The sequence below is a fragment of the Talpa europaea genome (assembly GCF_964194135.1).
Source record: "Talpa europaea genome assembly, chromosome: 15".
In the NCBI taxonomy this organism is placed as follows: domain Eukaryota; kingdom Metazoa; phylum Chordata; class Mammalia; order Eulipotyphla; family Talpidae; genus Talpa; species Talpa europaea.
In genome coordinates, this window is record NC_140083.1 from 63,751,828 (window position 1) to 63,768,154 (window position 16,327).

General features: G+C 36.5%; 1 protein-coding gene across 1 annotated transcript in view; it reads left to right on the plus strand.

Moving 5' to 3' along the window:
- The window catches only part of LOC311185415 (killer cell lectin-like receptor 5), a gene marked incomplete at both ends in the record, with an annotated part of 42,112 nt that extends 26,119 nt beyond the window's left edge, over positions 1–15,993 (plus strand). The window contains one exon of the mRNA XM_084256041.1: positions 15,915–15,993. Coding sequence (XP_084112167.1) covers positions 15,915–15,993 — 79 coding nt within the window. The remainder of the gene's footprint in view (positions 1–15,914) is intronic.
- Positions 15,994–16,327: the final 334 nt, after the last annotated feature.

The window sequence follows — 16,327 nt, forward strand, 5'->3', positions numbered from 1 at the left end:
TTTTTAAGAATTAGCTGTTGGTTTCAATGATCTTTTGTATATATTTTTAAATCTGTTTTATTAACTTCTGTTCTAAATTTCATTATTTCTTTCATTTATTGATCTTTGGTTTTTCTTTTTCTGCTTCCTTTGTGATTGTCCTTATTTTCTAAGGTAAGTCTGTATTGGTATAAACTTCCCTCTTAGCAAGCTTTCACTGTATTCCATAAGTTCTGATAAGTCATGTCTTCATTTTCACATATTTTTTATTCCCCTTTGATTTCCTCATTCACTCTAGTTGTTCAGTAGTGTCTTGTTTTTTCAGCATCAATTGTGTTTTCCTTTTCCTTCATTTGGTTGATTTCTGTATGTAAGTACCAGTGCTGATGAAGTGGGGAGGTGAAGTGCCGTCTAGAGCAGCTTTTCTGTTGTTTTCCTTACTGGGAACCTGACATGTTTGGGCAATCCATCTCCTCTGTCTGTGTTTCACCTGGATCAGGGGTGTGGATTTCTACATCATTTCTGCTCTCTTGCCTCAGGGCCCCTGGCTAAGCTAGCAGCCTTGCTGTCTTCCACTCCCCCTCCCTGCTGTGGGCCACAGTCTCCAGTCATTTCTCTTTACCCACCTCCAGCCCAATAAAGTCTGAATCTCTTTTCTTTCCTACTGGCATAGTCTGTGCTGGTCTCTGATTTGTGACGCGTGCACAGTCACATCCAAGCTACTACAGACTTCCTTGGTGTAGTGTCCCTCTGGTCAATTGTTAAATTTTCACTTTGGAGCAAAACAAGGGACCACCTCTGTGGCCATCATGGTGTGTCATCCTTCTAATTTTTTTTTTTTTTATTTTTAACATTTAAAAAAATATATATGTATATATGTTTTTTTTTTTACATCATTGTTCATTTTTGTACAATGTATGCTTGTATGCTTTCTCCTTTTAGGTTTATTCCCCATATATTCCCACCACCGATTCACCTGTGAACCATCACCATAATCCCTTGTGCTCCTGTCAGCCCTGTTTTGATGCTTCTCACTCCTCCTCCCTTGCAGAATATCTCTAATTTTTAGTTGCCTGCCTTTTTTTTTTTTTAAAATCATTATTGTTATTTTTTTCCTGATCCCTTATTTGGTTCCCCTACATTCCTCCTTTTTCCTTCTGACTTATTTCACTGAGCATAATCCCTTCCAGCTCCATCCATGTTGCTGTGAATGGCATGAGTTTATCTTTTTTTGATTGCTGAATAGTATTCCATTGTGTATATATAATACAACTTCTTTTTTAATTAATATTTTATTTTTTATAATTCTTACATCAATTTTCATTTTTGCACAATGTATGCATTATCATTTTGGTTATATTCCCCATACAATTGCACCCCCCCTTATTTTGACCCTAGTCCTTCCTCTCCCCTGCTCTCCCCCCCACCCCCCGTGGTGTGTCTTTGGTTTATAGTTGCTTGTTGATTTTGATTTTTACTTTGTATTAATTTTTTTCCTGGTTCCTTATTTAGGTTTTCTAAATTCCTGCTATCAGTGAGACCATTCAGATTTTTATTTTTCTTTCTGACTTATTTTGCTGAGCATGATCCCTTCTAGTTCCATCCCTGTTGCTGCAAACTGCATGTGTTTATCTTTTTTGATTGCTGAGTAATATTCCATTGTAACACAACTTCTTGATCCAGTCATTTATTTTTGGGCATTTGGGTTGTTTCCATACCTTACCTATTGTAAATAATGCTGCAGTAAACATAGGGGTGCATTAATCCTTTTGAATTGATGTTTTGTGTCCTTTGCATAGATTCCTAGGAGTGGCATTGGTGGGTCATATGGTAGCTCCATTTATAGTAGTTTGAGGAAACTACACACAACTTTCCATAGTAGGTGGACCAGTTTGTACTCCCACCATCAGTGTAGGAGAGTTCCTTTTTCTCCACATCCTTGCCAACATTTGTTTTTTCCTGTTTTTTAATATGTGCCTTTCTCATTGGTATAAGGTAGTATCTCATTGTGGTTTTGATTTGCATTTTCCCTAATTATAAGTGATGTTGAACATTTTTTCCTGTTGTCCATTTGCATTTCCTCTTTGAAGAAGTGTCTTTTTAACTCATACCATGCACAAAAGCTAACTCAAAATGCATAAAAGAATTGAACATAAGAACTGAAACCGTAAAATATATCGAAGAAAATATAGGCAAAACACTACATGACATACATCTCAGTAACATCTTTAAAGACACATCCTCCAAAGCAAAGAAAGTGAAGGAAAAGATGAACAACTGGGATTACATCAAACTAAAAAGCTTCTGTACAGCAAAAGAGATACATTAAGCAAAACAAAGAGACACCCTACCTATTGGGAGAGAATTTTTGCACACAATACAACTGATAAGGGACTGATTACAAAGACCTACAAAGAGCTCATAGGATTCAACAAAAATAAACAATCCAGTTAAATAATTGGCAGAAGAGCTAAAAATACACTTTTAATTTTTTATTATACCAATGTGTCTGTTGTACTAAACTTCAGACTCTTCGTTTTCTTTGCAGCTAAGAAAAATGCCAGTAAAGACAATAATACTTTATTTTTCACTTGCTGTACAAGTAAAAAAAAAGAAAAACATATGGTTTGCTATATCTTTGGAATCTCTTATTTGTATTTTAATTTTGATAAACCTGGAAGCTTATTAAGAGGTCTGAAAAACTAAAATTACCAATATATATTTTTTCATTGGTGGTTTGTCCCGAATTTTCAGGACACCAGCTTACATACATATGTTTGTTGATCTGTTAATGTTGAGTAATGATAGACATAAGTCATAGTACAACTTTTAAAAAGAGGAGAGGTAACACATTACTATAAGTACATGTGAATTTGAGAGTCAATTTTCACTTAGTTCCTAACATGTAGAATTATTATTTAATACTCAATTAATAGATTTTGGTCCTAAAGCCTGTTCTCTCAAACAGGCTCCATTTACACAGGAAGTCTCTCCATCCTGCTGACAATGGTGGGACTGCCAAAGTCAATCAGTTCACTCACTTCAGCTTGTGATGAAGACAAGGTATAAACTTCAGTCATCCCTTAACTCTCTCACCACTTGATGACCACACTGTTTTGAGAGTTGAGAAATCACATACAGAGTACATGTTCAGGTCTATTTACTTTTTTTTTTTTTTAAAGATTTATTTATTTATGCACACAAGAGCTGGAGTGTAGGCCAGAGGTAGAGGTAGAGAGATGAGTGGATTCACTAGAGACAGAGAGTGGGGAACAGAACAGGCAGCATCTACTGAGGTGACACTCTTGAGGGCAGCAGCGGGCGAGACAGAAGATGTCTGCTGTGCCATATGTGGGTTAGCTCCCTGACCGGGGATCAAACTTGTGCTGCAATGGCTGCCTATACCTTCATAGTGTTGAGACTTAACGCCTTGCGCCACCAGGGAGGTCCTTTATTTACTTAATTACACTTTAAAAATAAAGTCTATGCTATTTTTTTTTTAAAGATTGATTTATTTATTTATACAAGCACTGGGTACAGTCAGAAGTGCGGGAGAGTGAGTCAGAAGTGCGGGAGGGTGAGAGAATTCACCTGAGCCAGAGCAGGGAACAGAACAGGCAGAGGGGAGCTGCGGGCGCGGCTAGTTTAGCAAATAGTTTATCAAAATTGATTTTTAATCAGAGTTTGTCACCTGGTTGCTTTTCACACTAATTCAACTTAAGTGTACACACACACTCACACAAACACACATATTCATATGTGTGTTATATATACATAATTTATTTCATCTGGTTTGTCACCTCAGTATGCTCTTTAATTGCAAAATGTTTACTGTGGTTAACCATGTTCCAGGTACTGAGGTAGGTGCTGGTGATACCAAGAAGATACTGCGTATTTGTTGTTTATTATAGTGGTTCTTCTATTAGACTTAAAAATAGGAATCATGACCAAACGTCTATTGTGGTGCATTTGATACCTGAAAGGAGGTCAGTGTTGGGGGAGGTTATAGGTAGAGGGTTGGGTGACAGGAAATGAAGATGGAGAAGTGGTCAGAAGCCTGATAAGGAGAAAATTTCATCTCAATTTCAAAGGGAGTCTAAAACCTTTTAGTGGAGGAAAGAACCAGGACTCTTGGGAATTCAGCTGACTTCATATCTTAAGGAGGGAAAAATTAAGACTGGATTAGGAATATCTTTTATCATCAAATAAGGAGGCATTTAAGAGAAAGAACACAGGAGTCAGCCTGAAGGAGCTTTTTTTTTGGGCACATTGTGACACTTTGAGTATTAATAATAATAAAATAAATTTACAAGGCCATCTGTTCACAATAATATTTAAAAGAAAAAGATCAACATAGGTAGTTGTAATTTGAGGAATATGTAGTAGTTGAAAGGAGGAATATCATCAATTATATTTAAAAAATATATTTCAGTAAGTTCATAATTTTATTTAAGTATTTTAATGTATCTAAATTTTGTTTCCTCCTTTAAAATATATGCATGTTTATGAAGTACACAGATATATTTGTTTTAATTATGTAAGAAAAGAAAATGTCAGGAAATGTAAGTCAACTAAACCAGAAAAAGCAGAACCAAAACCAGGAGGATCGTATATAATAAGAAAGTAGAGAGGGCTAAACAGAGTTCAATACCATGGTTTAAAATGATGATTTAGTCAAATTTTGTAAAAGGAAGTTCATTGCACAACTTTTTTTCAGTATAGGGAATTTTTTAAATGGTCCTAATTAATTGTCCAAAATAATACTACAAAACATATATAGAATAGTACTAATGCTATCAGTATACAAGGATGAATAACAATAGATTGTTGGCTAAGCAAGATTTTAAATGTCATTTATAATGAAGATTTTAGGTTATAAAAATCAAAAACTTATGTGAAATGGGAGAATTTAAAATGTCCTATTTTTCAAGAAACAGCAAGCATTGGGAGGACGTAGAAAAAGGACACCCTCATATCCTAGTGGTGGGAAATTCCTCAAAAAAATTAAAAGTAAAACTGCCATATAATCCAGCTATTCTACTTCTGGGCATTTATTTGAAGAATATGAAAAAACTAATTTGAAGAGATGTGTGTGTCACAGCCTTACTCACAATTGCCAAGAATTGGAAACACCCTAGGTTAAGGAAGATGTGGTATATGTTTACAAAAGAATCGTAACCTAGCTATAAAAAGATGAAATCCTGTCATTTACAATAACATGGATGGACTTTAAAAGGTGAAGTAAGTGAGAAGGAAAACCATATGATTTTACTTATATAATGGAAGCTAAAGAAACAAATGAACAAGCAAAATAAAGCAAAAATAAACTTTTAAACTTTAAAAATATAGCGGTTACCAGAAGGGAAGGGGTAAATCAGTTAATAGGCCTTATCGATCCCTTCTCTGCCTTTTGGCTAAGATCAAGTGTAAGAAGGCCTATTCGGATGATGATGGATGAAAACTAGATTTTTGGTGGTGAACACAATGTCATCTACACAGGCATTGATTTATAAGACTTCACCTAAAGCCTATATAATTTTTTAAAACAATTTTACTTCAAAAATAAAATTATTTTTATAAGAAGTGACGTTTAACTCTATAACAGAGTTAATGAATGGTCTGCAACTTGAATTAAGTTAGTGTGAGAAACAAGTGACAAACTCTGACTAAAAGTCAATTTTGATAAGCCTTTTCCTAAATTATTTTGCCTTTGATCTAGGGAGATCATCTTTTGCCAGGAAAGTAGCAAAAGATGTGGTGCTGTGACTACTCGAAAGTACAATTACATGTTTAGAGAAGTAAAGGTTTAGGTATAAGAATAGCAATGGTTCTTCTAATTATTTTATTCATTAAATTGAGGTGTCAAAAAGAGTTAGCTAACCTAACTTCACTAATAGCTTAAATTTTATATAAACTTAATTTGAGTAAGTTGAAATCAATATTCAAATGTTTAAATAAGTTTCAAGTTCTCTTTATTAGCGATTCATTATTCTGTGTAATGAATTGTGCGCTGTGTATGATTTTTGAGAATTTTTAGGGATACAAATAGTAAGAATGATTTTTGAAAACATGCAAACTAGTGATATTTGCTGCCACTTCGTGAATTTAATTTTGCTTACTGTAGTTTGCAAGGGATATTTTTCATTTGATTTTGTAAAATTGCACTATTGCCGCCAGATGGCAGCACCACACAAACCAAGTTCTAAAATGAAAGCTCTTAAATTTGAAAAGAAGTTTCACTTCTAAGAATAAGGGAATAAGTATTTTGTCATAAATTGCTATTAGGAATGTTATTTAATAGACTATCACAGGAAATAAATTAGGTAAAATATATTTTTGTCTTAAAAATGATAGTGCTTTTTGATCTAGTGAGATTACACCTTTAGAAATTTATCTTAAGAAAAGAAAATAATATATATGGGGCCTCTCAGGTGGTGCAGTGGATTGAGCACAGTGCTGTGAAGCTGTCCGCAGCCTCTGCGGCGAGGGTTCAATTCCTGGCCAGCCGGGGGATGCCCACATGGAGCAGCAGACCTTTCCTGTATAGCCCGTTGCTCCCCTCAGCAGTGTTTATGGTTGTCTGCCTGTTCTGCAAACCGCTGTCTCTGGTGGATTCTCTCACCCTCCCGTGCCTCTGTCCTGTTCTCCATTTCTTGTATAAATAAATAAATCTAAAAAAAAAGAAAAAAGAAAATAATGTATGTGAACAAAATACTGTACACTTAGCTTTTTACTGCGGCATTATTTGAATTGCCAGATACAAGGAAAATATTGTGTCCAACAATATTGAAAGGCTTAAATATATATGATATTACCATAAAATCGAAAAGCATGAACACTTTAAAATTATTTTTATGGTGTATTCAGTAGTTGAGAAAGTCTTCAAATTAATTGAAAAGTGGATTTTGGCTTGGAAAAATCAAGATTTTTGAAGCAACCTCAGTGCCCAATGACAGACATGTAGGTGAAGAAAAATGTGATACACGCACACACACACACACTGGAAGATTAAATCTTCCCATTTGTAACAATATGGCTGGGACTTGAACAAATTAATCTAAGTAAAACAAGTCAGATAGAGAAAGACAAAATTGTATGATTTTTTTTCATGTGCACTATAAAGAAACAAGCAAACCAAACCAAACCAAATACATATATAGAAAACACTGTGGTTATTAGAGAGGAAGGGTTTGGAGGTGTTTGATTTGGGTAAAGTGGTTAGATTCAGTAAAGAACATTGCTACTAAAAAGTCTTGCTGTTTGAATTTACCAAAATTTGGATTGTGAGACAGACATGTGTATTAATATGAATTTCCCCAAAAAACCTCCCTCTTCCCTGGAATTTAGTGTTTTAGCACAACAGAATGTCTACGTGTGAAGGAAATCACGTATGGGCAGCTCTCTCTGGAAAATTTCTCTTCAAAATGCTGCCTTTGGGATGGTCTTCATTTTTCTTGAAGCAGATGATTAAATTAGTAAGGCCAAGCCTTACGCTTGAAGAGTTCACAGCCCACAGCCAGCTAAGGTGTTGTTAGGATCCTGCACCAGGGCTTATGGTTGTGTTGCGGAAATAAGGAGATCTCCGTTCCTGTGAGTTGACAGAGAAGTTCTTACTGGAGGCCTGGTCTAGGGCCCTTGGCCTGCTCAACATTTAGTCTGCAATCCTGAGGTGGAAGAGACATGGAACAATCATTTTTAAAGCTGAAAGCTGAGGGCAAATGCTTTCTATTAGGTCATTTCAATGAACAGTCATGAGCCTCATTTCCTTATTGAGGCTGCAAATAGAGTTGGAGCTCAGACACTCCTTCCTCATCTCCCACAGATCTCTGGAAAACCCCCACTCTGCCTTCTGAAACTCTTGTCTTGCCAAATCTCATTCATTTCCTGTCATTGTGAACTGATATTGTCTATCTGGAAGCAAAATATCTAACTTAATCCAGTTTGGGCAGCAAAATATCCCAGCAAAATATCTAATTTGTCCCAAAAGCCATTTGGGGGAAGTACTTGACAAAAGAGTTTCTGTTACTAATAGTGGAAAAGGAGGATGAGATAGACACATAATCATTGTCTTTATAAAGTTATTAAAATAAATTACATAAAATCATTTATGAGCATTTATCAATTAAGTGCCCAATGTGAGTCACCTCATGTTACTGAATCTGAATTTCTTCTCCTATAAAATAAGAGTAACAGCCCTACTATGCAGTTTGTGTAAGATGAGATGAGTGATATGTACGGGAGAGTAATAATAACAAGGAAATTTCTAAATTGAAAGAAACTCTGCATGTCACATGGATTTCCCAAATGTTAACTTGCTTCAGCTAGAAAATTGAAGAGTTAGCCTATGCTTACTCATCTTTAAAGAGGATAAAGAATACTAAGAATCAAACCAAAAAAATCTGGTTCCAAATGCTGTATATTCATTCATCAGACATTTTAACATAAAATCAGATTCTCATGTGAATGTTTGCTTTGTAAACATACTGGGAGACCCGATACCCAAGAGGCCAACTTTAAGGTAAATAAAGGATTTAAAGGTAAATTTTGAATCAATAATATTTAAAAAATTATCTTTGCCTTGTTCTAGACTTTGCATAAAACTGAGGCCAGAGAGGATGGCTTTGAAGTGATCACCCTGTCTCACACAATAAAACATCCTCTGCTTTGGACACTGTGGTGTACAGTAAGTGAGCTCTTTGAGCTTGAGACTTCTCGTGTGGTTTTAGCTCAGTTACCGCAAGGGAGCACCAGCTGCTGCTTCTCAGCTGTGTTAGATGTACTGATAACCTATCAGGAAGTATCTGGTCTAATTTCATATTTTATTTTTATAGCATGTTCCATAGTGTCAATTAAAATGAACTTTCAGTTAATCTCATGATAGTGGAGAGTTGAGTTGTCATAGACAAGTAGGAGATGATCTAAAACCCAGTTTTATATTAATATTTAAAACTTTGTTATTGGTTTGTGATTTGACAAAGCATTGTCAAGTGATGACACTTTAACCAAGTGATGACCAGTGAAGGTGGACCAAGAACTGTGAGGTGCAGGTAGGGGGGGCATGAAAAATGCACGTGTATGCCACTAACAGGGAACCACTGAAATGTGTTAAAAGTGAGTTTAGAGCTATGTCCCTATCTAGGCTCTGTGTAGACCCCCACAGGCACTGTGGCTGCTCTTGGACTTGGAGATTACCTTCTTAAGGATCAAAAATTGGAATGAAAGCAGAAACATGAAGTATAATTCAGTCAAATTCTTATTCTACAAAAATATAATGAGCTGCCACACAAATGATTCATCATATCCCTGTTTTGTATATAGACTAAATTTTATAGTCAGGTACACCCTTCCTTGAGAACCGTGATCAACCTCTGATTATTTAACTTTTTAGTTTGTCACTTTGTATTTATGCCACCCATGGGGTTAGTGTAAGGGACTTTTCACAACTATGACTCATTTGCTTCCTGTAAGGGCAGGAATGGACACAGTGCAGGTTTTCTATGATCCAGCAGACCGGGGTAAAGGAGGAGTCAGAGTCCTCAGAGGTTTTGCAGGTTTTTATTGGGATTACCAGGTACAACGCAGGCAGGGGGCTGGGGGGCCCGGTAGGCTGGCAGGCCTCCCAGCCCCCAGCAGGTCTTCTCTCTGGGCTCTCTGGCCTTCTCTTGGCTTCTGCTTCTCTTGCTTCTCTGAGTTTCTGCTGGTGTCCCCGTGACGCTGCCCTTAAAAGCCCAGTCGAATCCCATCTACCTATGCCCACACCCTACTCCAGGTGCCCGCCATCAGGCATGCATTCAGGACCGCAGTGTTCTGTCATCTATCCTAATGGTGGGAGGGCAGAAAAGCCAGATACCTTTTACCTTACCCTATACTTCCCGTGCTAGTAGCAATGGATTTCAAACTTTAGTTTGCATCTGACTCATCTGGAGAGGTTGTTGAAATACAGTGTGTTGGGCCCCACCTCAGAATTTCTGATTTAGTGGTTGGAGGAGTCACACAAATTTTCATTTTTTAATGCTGCAGGTCCACAGACAATGCTTAGAATACTGCTTTTAATTACTTTTTTCTGAAAATTTATTTTTATGGAGTAACACTGCATTGCAGCATTATATAAATTTCAGGTGTTCATTGTTGAGAATCAACACATGTATAGACTACATTAAGTTCACCACTAAATGCCCAAGTCTATCCTTGATCATACCATTATCCCATTTTTCCCAGTCTGTCTATACCTTTTATCCCTGCCCTTCTGGTAATCACTTACTGGGATTATATTCCAACATTTATTCTTGTTTTATTTAGTTCATCTGTTTGTTTCTCTATATAATATATGTGAATGAGATCATACAGTGTTTTATCTTTCTCTGTTTCATTATTTTCAATAAATGTAATTACGCCTAGGCTGAGCCATGTTTTTGCAAATGGCATGATCTGATCGTTATAATAACAGAATCTTGTCCCATTGTATATCAATACCACACTTTTTTTTCCATTCACCACCAGTGGGCACTTGGGGTTGTTTCCAGTTGTTGGCTGCTCTTGGGCTGCAATAAACATAGGGGTGCATATATGTCTTTGAATTAATGTTTTTGTATTGGCAAATACCCAGAATGTTTTCTTTGAAGAGTGTCTATTTAGATTTTCTGCTCCCTCCCCGCCCCTGCCTTTTTTTTTTTTTTTTTTTTAGCTTTTTGAGTTCTTTCTACATTTAGGACATTATCCCCTTGTTGGACATATGATTTGCAAATGTCTTCTCCCATTCAGTAAGATGTCTTTACATGTTTCTTTTGCTGTACAGATACTTTTTTTAGTTTGATAGTCACATTTATTTTTGTTTTTGTTTCCCTTTACTGTTAGATTCCAGTCCCCAAACATCCTCTAAGGCTAGTGTCAAGGAACATATTTCCTGTGTTTTAGTCTGTGTATTTTATGATTTCAAGCCTTATCTTTAATCTATTTTAAATAAATTTTTATGTAGAGTGTTAGATAATCATCTAGGTTCATTCTTTGTGCATGGTTGTCAGTTTTCCCAGCACCATTTATTGAAGAAACTTTCTCTGCTCCATTGTAAGCTCTTGACTCATTTGGCATTTATTAGTTGTTAGTGATTTTACTCCTGGTCTCAATTTTGTTCCACTGATGTGTGTATCTGTTTTTATTTTGTACAATGCTGATTTAATTGCTATAATTTTATAGAATAGTTTGAGGTCAGAGAGTGTATCTCCATTTTTGTTCTTTATTCTCAGGAATGTTTTTGTTATTTGGAGTCTTTTATTGCAAATAAATATTATTTTTTACCTATTTATGTGAAGAATATTATTGGTATTTTGATAGGGTTTGCATTGAGTCTGTATATTGCATTAGGTAATAGAGGCATTTTAACAATGTTAATTCTTCCAATCCATGAGCACGCAATAACTTTTCATCATTTTGTGTCTTCTTTTTTATTTCAACAATGTTTTATAACTTTGCTTAAGTCTGTCAACTTCTTTGGTTAAATTTATTCCAAGGCATTTAATTCCTTTTGATGTGAATGGTATTGTTTTCCTGATTTCTCTTTCTGCTAGTTCATTATTGGTATGTAAAAATGCAACACATTTTTCTATATTAATTTTTCAGAATGTCACTTTACTGTATTTATTTTTTCTAATAATTTTCACTGGAGTCTTTGTGATTTCTATGTATATTATCATGTTATCTGCAAATAATGAAGCTTTTCCTTTTTCCTTTTCAATTTGGATAGTTTCTATATCCCTTTCTTGTATAATTGCCCTTGATAGAACTTCCAACATAACATCTAATGTTAGTTGTGAGAGTGGACATTCTTGACTTTCTTCTGATCCTGGAGGAAAATCTTTTAATTTTTCACCATTGAAGATATGTCAGATGTGGATTTGTCATATACAGGCTTTGTTGCGGTACAATCCTGTAGTATGTATTCTGTTGAGCCTTTTGTCATATAAGTATTTTATGACAATGCTTTTCCTGTGTCTATTGAAATGATCATATGATTTTTGTTGTTTCTTTAGTTGATATGGTGCTTCCTGATTATTGATTTGCATATATTTTAATTATCTTTTAATATTTTTAAATATATTTGCATATATTTTAATTATCTTTGGAATAAATCCCTCTTTATCATGATTTGTGCTCCTACTATGTAGCGCCAGGTTGAATTTGTGAAGACTTTGCTGAGGATATTTGCATCTGTTTATCAGAGACATTGGCTTGTAGTTTTTCTTTTTTGATGTCCTTGCCTGGTTTTGGAATTAGGGTGCTACTGGCTTCATAGAATGTATTTGCAAGTTTCCCCCTTGTTAATTTTATGGAAGAATTTGCCAAGGGTAAGTATTAATTCTCCTTTGAAAGTTTGGTAGAATTTGTTTATGAAGCCACCTGGTCCTGGGGTTTTGTTTTTTGGGGAGACTTTTAATTACTGTTTCATTTTCCTTACTTCTGGTGGATCTTTTCAGATTTTCTATTTCTTTATGATTCAGTCCTGGAATTTTGCATGTTTTAAAGAATTTTCCCATTTCCTCTAGGTTATCCAAATTATCATATATTCTTTATAATACTCTCTTACGATCCTTTGCATTTCTTTATTATCTGTTTGTTGGACACCAACTCGTAGCTTGCCCAGATTCATGATGTTGGCAAATGAGAGAACAGGTCTCAAAGTCCCATCAGGGGAACAAGTCTTTTTTCTTTTTTTACAAAAAATATTAAAAAAAAATTTTTTTTTATATTCCCCATACAATTGCAACCCCCTTATTTTGACCCCAATCCCTCCCTTCCCCGCCCCCCACCCCCCATAGAGTGTCTCTGGTTCATAGTTGTTTGTTGATTTTGATTTTTACTTTCTTATAGTTATTCTTTTTCCTGGTCCCTTATTTAAGTTTTCTAGATTCCTGTTATGAGTGAGACCATCCGGTATTTTTCTTTTTCTTTCTGACTTATTTCGCTGAGCATGATCCCTTCCAGCACCATCCATGTTGCTGCAAATTGCATGTGTTTATCTTTTTTGAATGCTGAGTAATATTCCATGGTGTATATGTCCCACATCTTCTTGATCCAGTCATCTATTTTTTGGGCATTTGGGTTGTTTCCAAAGCTTAGCTATTGTAAACAGTGCTGCTATAAACATAGGGGTGCAGGTGCTCTTTGGAATTGATGTTTCTGTGTCCTTTGGGTAAATACCTAGGAGTGGAATTGCTGGATCATGTGGAAGCTCTATGTTTAGTAGGTCAAGAAATCTCCACACAGCTCTCCATAGTGGTTGGACCAGTTTGCACTCCCACCAACAGTGCAGGAGAGTTCCTTTTTCTCCACAACCTTGCCAACATTTGTTGTTGCTAGTTTTTTTAATATGTGCCATTCTCACTGGTGTGAGATGGTATCTCATTGTAGTTTTGATTTGTATTTTCCTGATTACAAGTGGTGTTGAACATTTTTTCATATGGCTGTTGGCCATTTGCATTTCCTCTTCAGAGAAGTTTCTTTTTAGCTCTTCTGCCCATTTTTTGACTGGATTATTTTCTTTGTGTTGAGTCTCATCAGCTCTTTGCAGATTTTTGTGATCAGTCCTTTATCATTAGTGTTGTGTGCAAAAATGTTCTCCCAGTCAGTGGGGTTTCTCTTTGTTTTTGTTATTGTCTCTTTTGCTGTGCAGAAGCTCTTTAATTTGATGTAGTCCCAGCTATTTATCTTTGCCTTCACTATCACTGCTTTGGGTGATGTGTCTATAAAGATGTCTTTGATGTGCATGTCATGTAGTGTTTCGCCTATATTTTCCTTCTATGTATTTTATGGTTTCAGGTCTTATGTCTAGTTCTTTAATCCATTTTGAGTTGGTTTTTGTGCATGGTGTGAGGTAGTGGTCAAGCTTCATTCTTTTGCCTGTAGCGACCCAGTTTTCCCAGCACCATTTATTGAACAAACTTTCTTTGCTCCAATGCATATTCTTTGCTCCTTTGTCAAAGATTAGTTGACCATAAATCTGTGGGTTTATTTCTGGATTTTCTATTCGATTCCATTGGTCTGTGTGTCTGTTCTTGTGAACAAGTCTTTATTGAACCATCAGGAGAGAAGATACAGGCAGCAGCAAAATTTAAAGCATTTGCGGCCCCAGGTAGCGGGCAGCTCCTCCCTCCCCCAGGGCCTTCAAGCTCTGTTTGGCAGCCTCAGGTCCCTCTGGCATCTGTAAGCAGCAGTAGCAGCAGCAGCAATAGCAATGGCAGGGGCGGCAGCAGCTGTGGCAGCTCCCCTGGGCTCCAGCCACAGCAGTGGGTGGCCTCCTCCAGGCACCCTGTTAGCTTTTACATGACTCATAGACAAAGCCAGCACAGCATCAACTTTATGCCTAGGACACAGAAATTTGTTTTTACGACTGTGAATTATACATCAAGGTTCTGTTACAGGGCAAACCCCGATATAAAATGGGGTAGCCTGACTGTGGGTCCTCACCCGCGCGATTAGAGGGGACTTATTAATGCTAAACTGCAGACACACACAAAAGGTTGGTAAAAGGTTTATTTACAAGGAAAGGGGAAATGGGAAATGAATAACTCTGGGAGAAAAAGAGGGAGATAAGTTCGTAAATGTGTCCTAACCGTTCTGCTGACCTGGAATCCCAAAGAACAGCAGAGCTGGTGAAAACTTAGCACGCCTGGTGGCCAAGCCCCCCCACCACAAGGCCAGTTAAATACCCAAACCGAGAGCCTAGTTGCTTAACTCCGCCCTCAGGTCTTCTCAATCTTCCCTTTGGTGATCATGGGATTTGTAGTTCCCAGTGTCGTGTCGTGGGGGTGGAGTCCACAAAGCCTGTATGGAGTTTGCTCAGGACATCCTTTCCCCCTATCAGTTCCACATTGTTTACTGCTTTCTACATATGCAGACTACACATCAAGGGTACTTGTTCTCTACTAGGCCACCTGTGCTAGAAGATAATGGTGAAAGACAGCCTGGAAACTCTGAGAAAGCTGTTTTTTCATAATCCCAGCACTGTTGTAACTTCTCTTTTGTTTCTGATTTTATTTATCTGTGTTTTCTTTTTCTTTGTGATTCTGGCTAAAGGTTTGTCTATGTTGTTATTTTAAGAATTAGCTCTTGGTTTCAATGATTTTTTTTTTTTAAATCTCTGTTTCATTAATTTCTGCTCTAATTTTCACTGTTTCTTTCATCAACTGATTTTTGGTTTTTCTTTTTCTGGTTCCTTTGTCATTATTCTTGTTTCCTGAGGTAAGCCTATTTTGGTGTAAACTTCCCTGCTGGTATGCTTTCACTTTATCCCACAGGTTCTGATAAGTCATGGCTTCATTTTCAGGTATTTTTTTATTTCACCTTTGATTTCCTCATTCGCCCTGTAGTTCTTCAGTAGCATCTTGTTTCTGTCCCATCAATTCATGTTTTTCTTTTCCTTCCTTTGGTTGATTTCTGGTTTTATATCATTATGTAAGTACCTGTGGCTGATGGAGTGGGGAGGCAAAGTGCCGTCTAGAACAGCTTCTCTGTTTTTTTCCTTACTGGGAACCTGACTTGTTTGGGCAATCCATCTACTCGGTCTGTGTTTCACCTGGATCAGGGTGTGGATTTCTACATCATTTTTGCTCTCTCACCTCAGGGCCCCTGGCTAAGCTAGCAGCCTTGCCGTCGTCCACTCCCCCGCCCTGCTGTGGGCCACAGTCTCCAAACATTTCTCTTCACCCATCTCCAGTCCAATAAAGCATGAATCTTTTTTCTTTCCTCTCTGGCGCAGTCTGTGCTGGTCTGATTTGTAATGGGTGCACAGTCACATCCGATCTACTATGGACTTTCTTGGAATAGCGTTCCTCTGGTCAACTGTTAAATTTTTCACCTGGGAGCAAAGCAATGGACTACCTTTGTGGCCATCATGGTGTTCATTCTCTGATTTTTTATTATACCTCTGTTTCTTTTTTCAGATTTACTAAAGACTCTTCTTTAGAAGCTAAGAAAAATGCCAATAAAGACAGTGACTGGAGAACGGAAATCAAGGCCTAAATCTTTAGTTATGAGAGGCAAAACTATAACAAAAATTGCCCCCAAATAAAAATTTACTATATCAATATTTTAATTTTAAACAAAAATCACACATGAAAACTAGAATTCTAAGAATCACAAATAAATCAAACTATTTCTCTTCCATTGTTTATATTCCTGTGCACGCAAATAACTATTTCTTAATTAAACTACTTGTTTATTCCTTACATTAATATAATCATGGATTTTGGACTCAAAATTTGTCCATTTTTATTTCACATTTACCAAATTTAAAATAAAAATCAAATTGGTAAAAATAATGTCTAAGAAACATATAATATATAAAAATCAACAC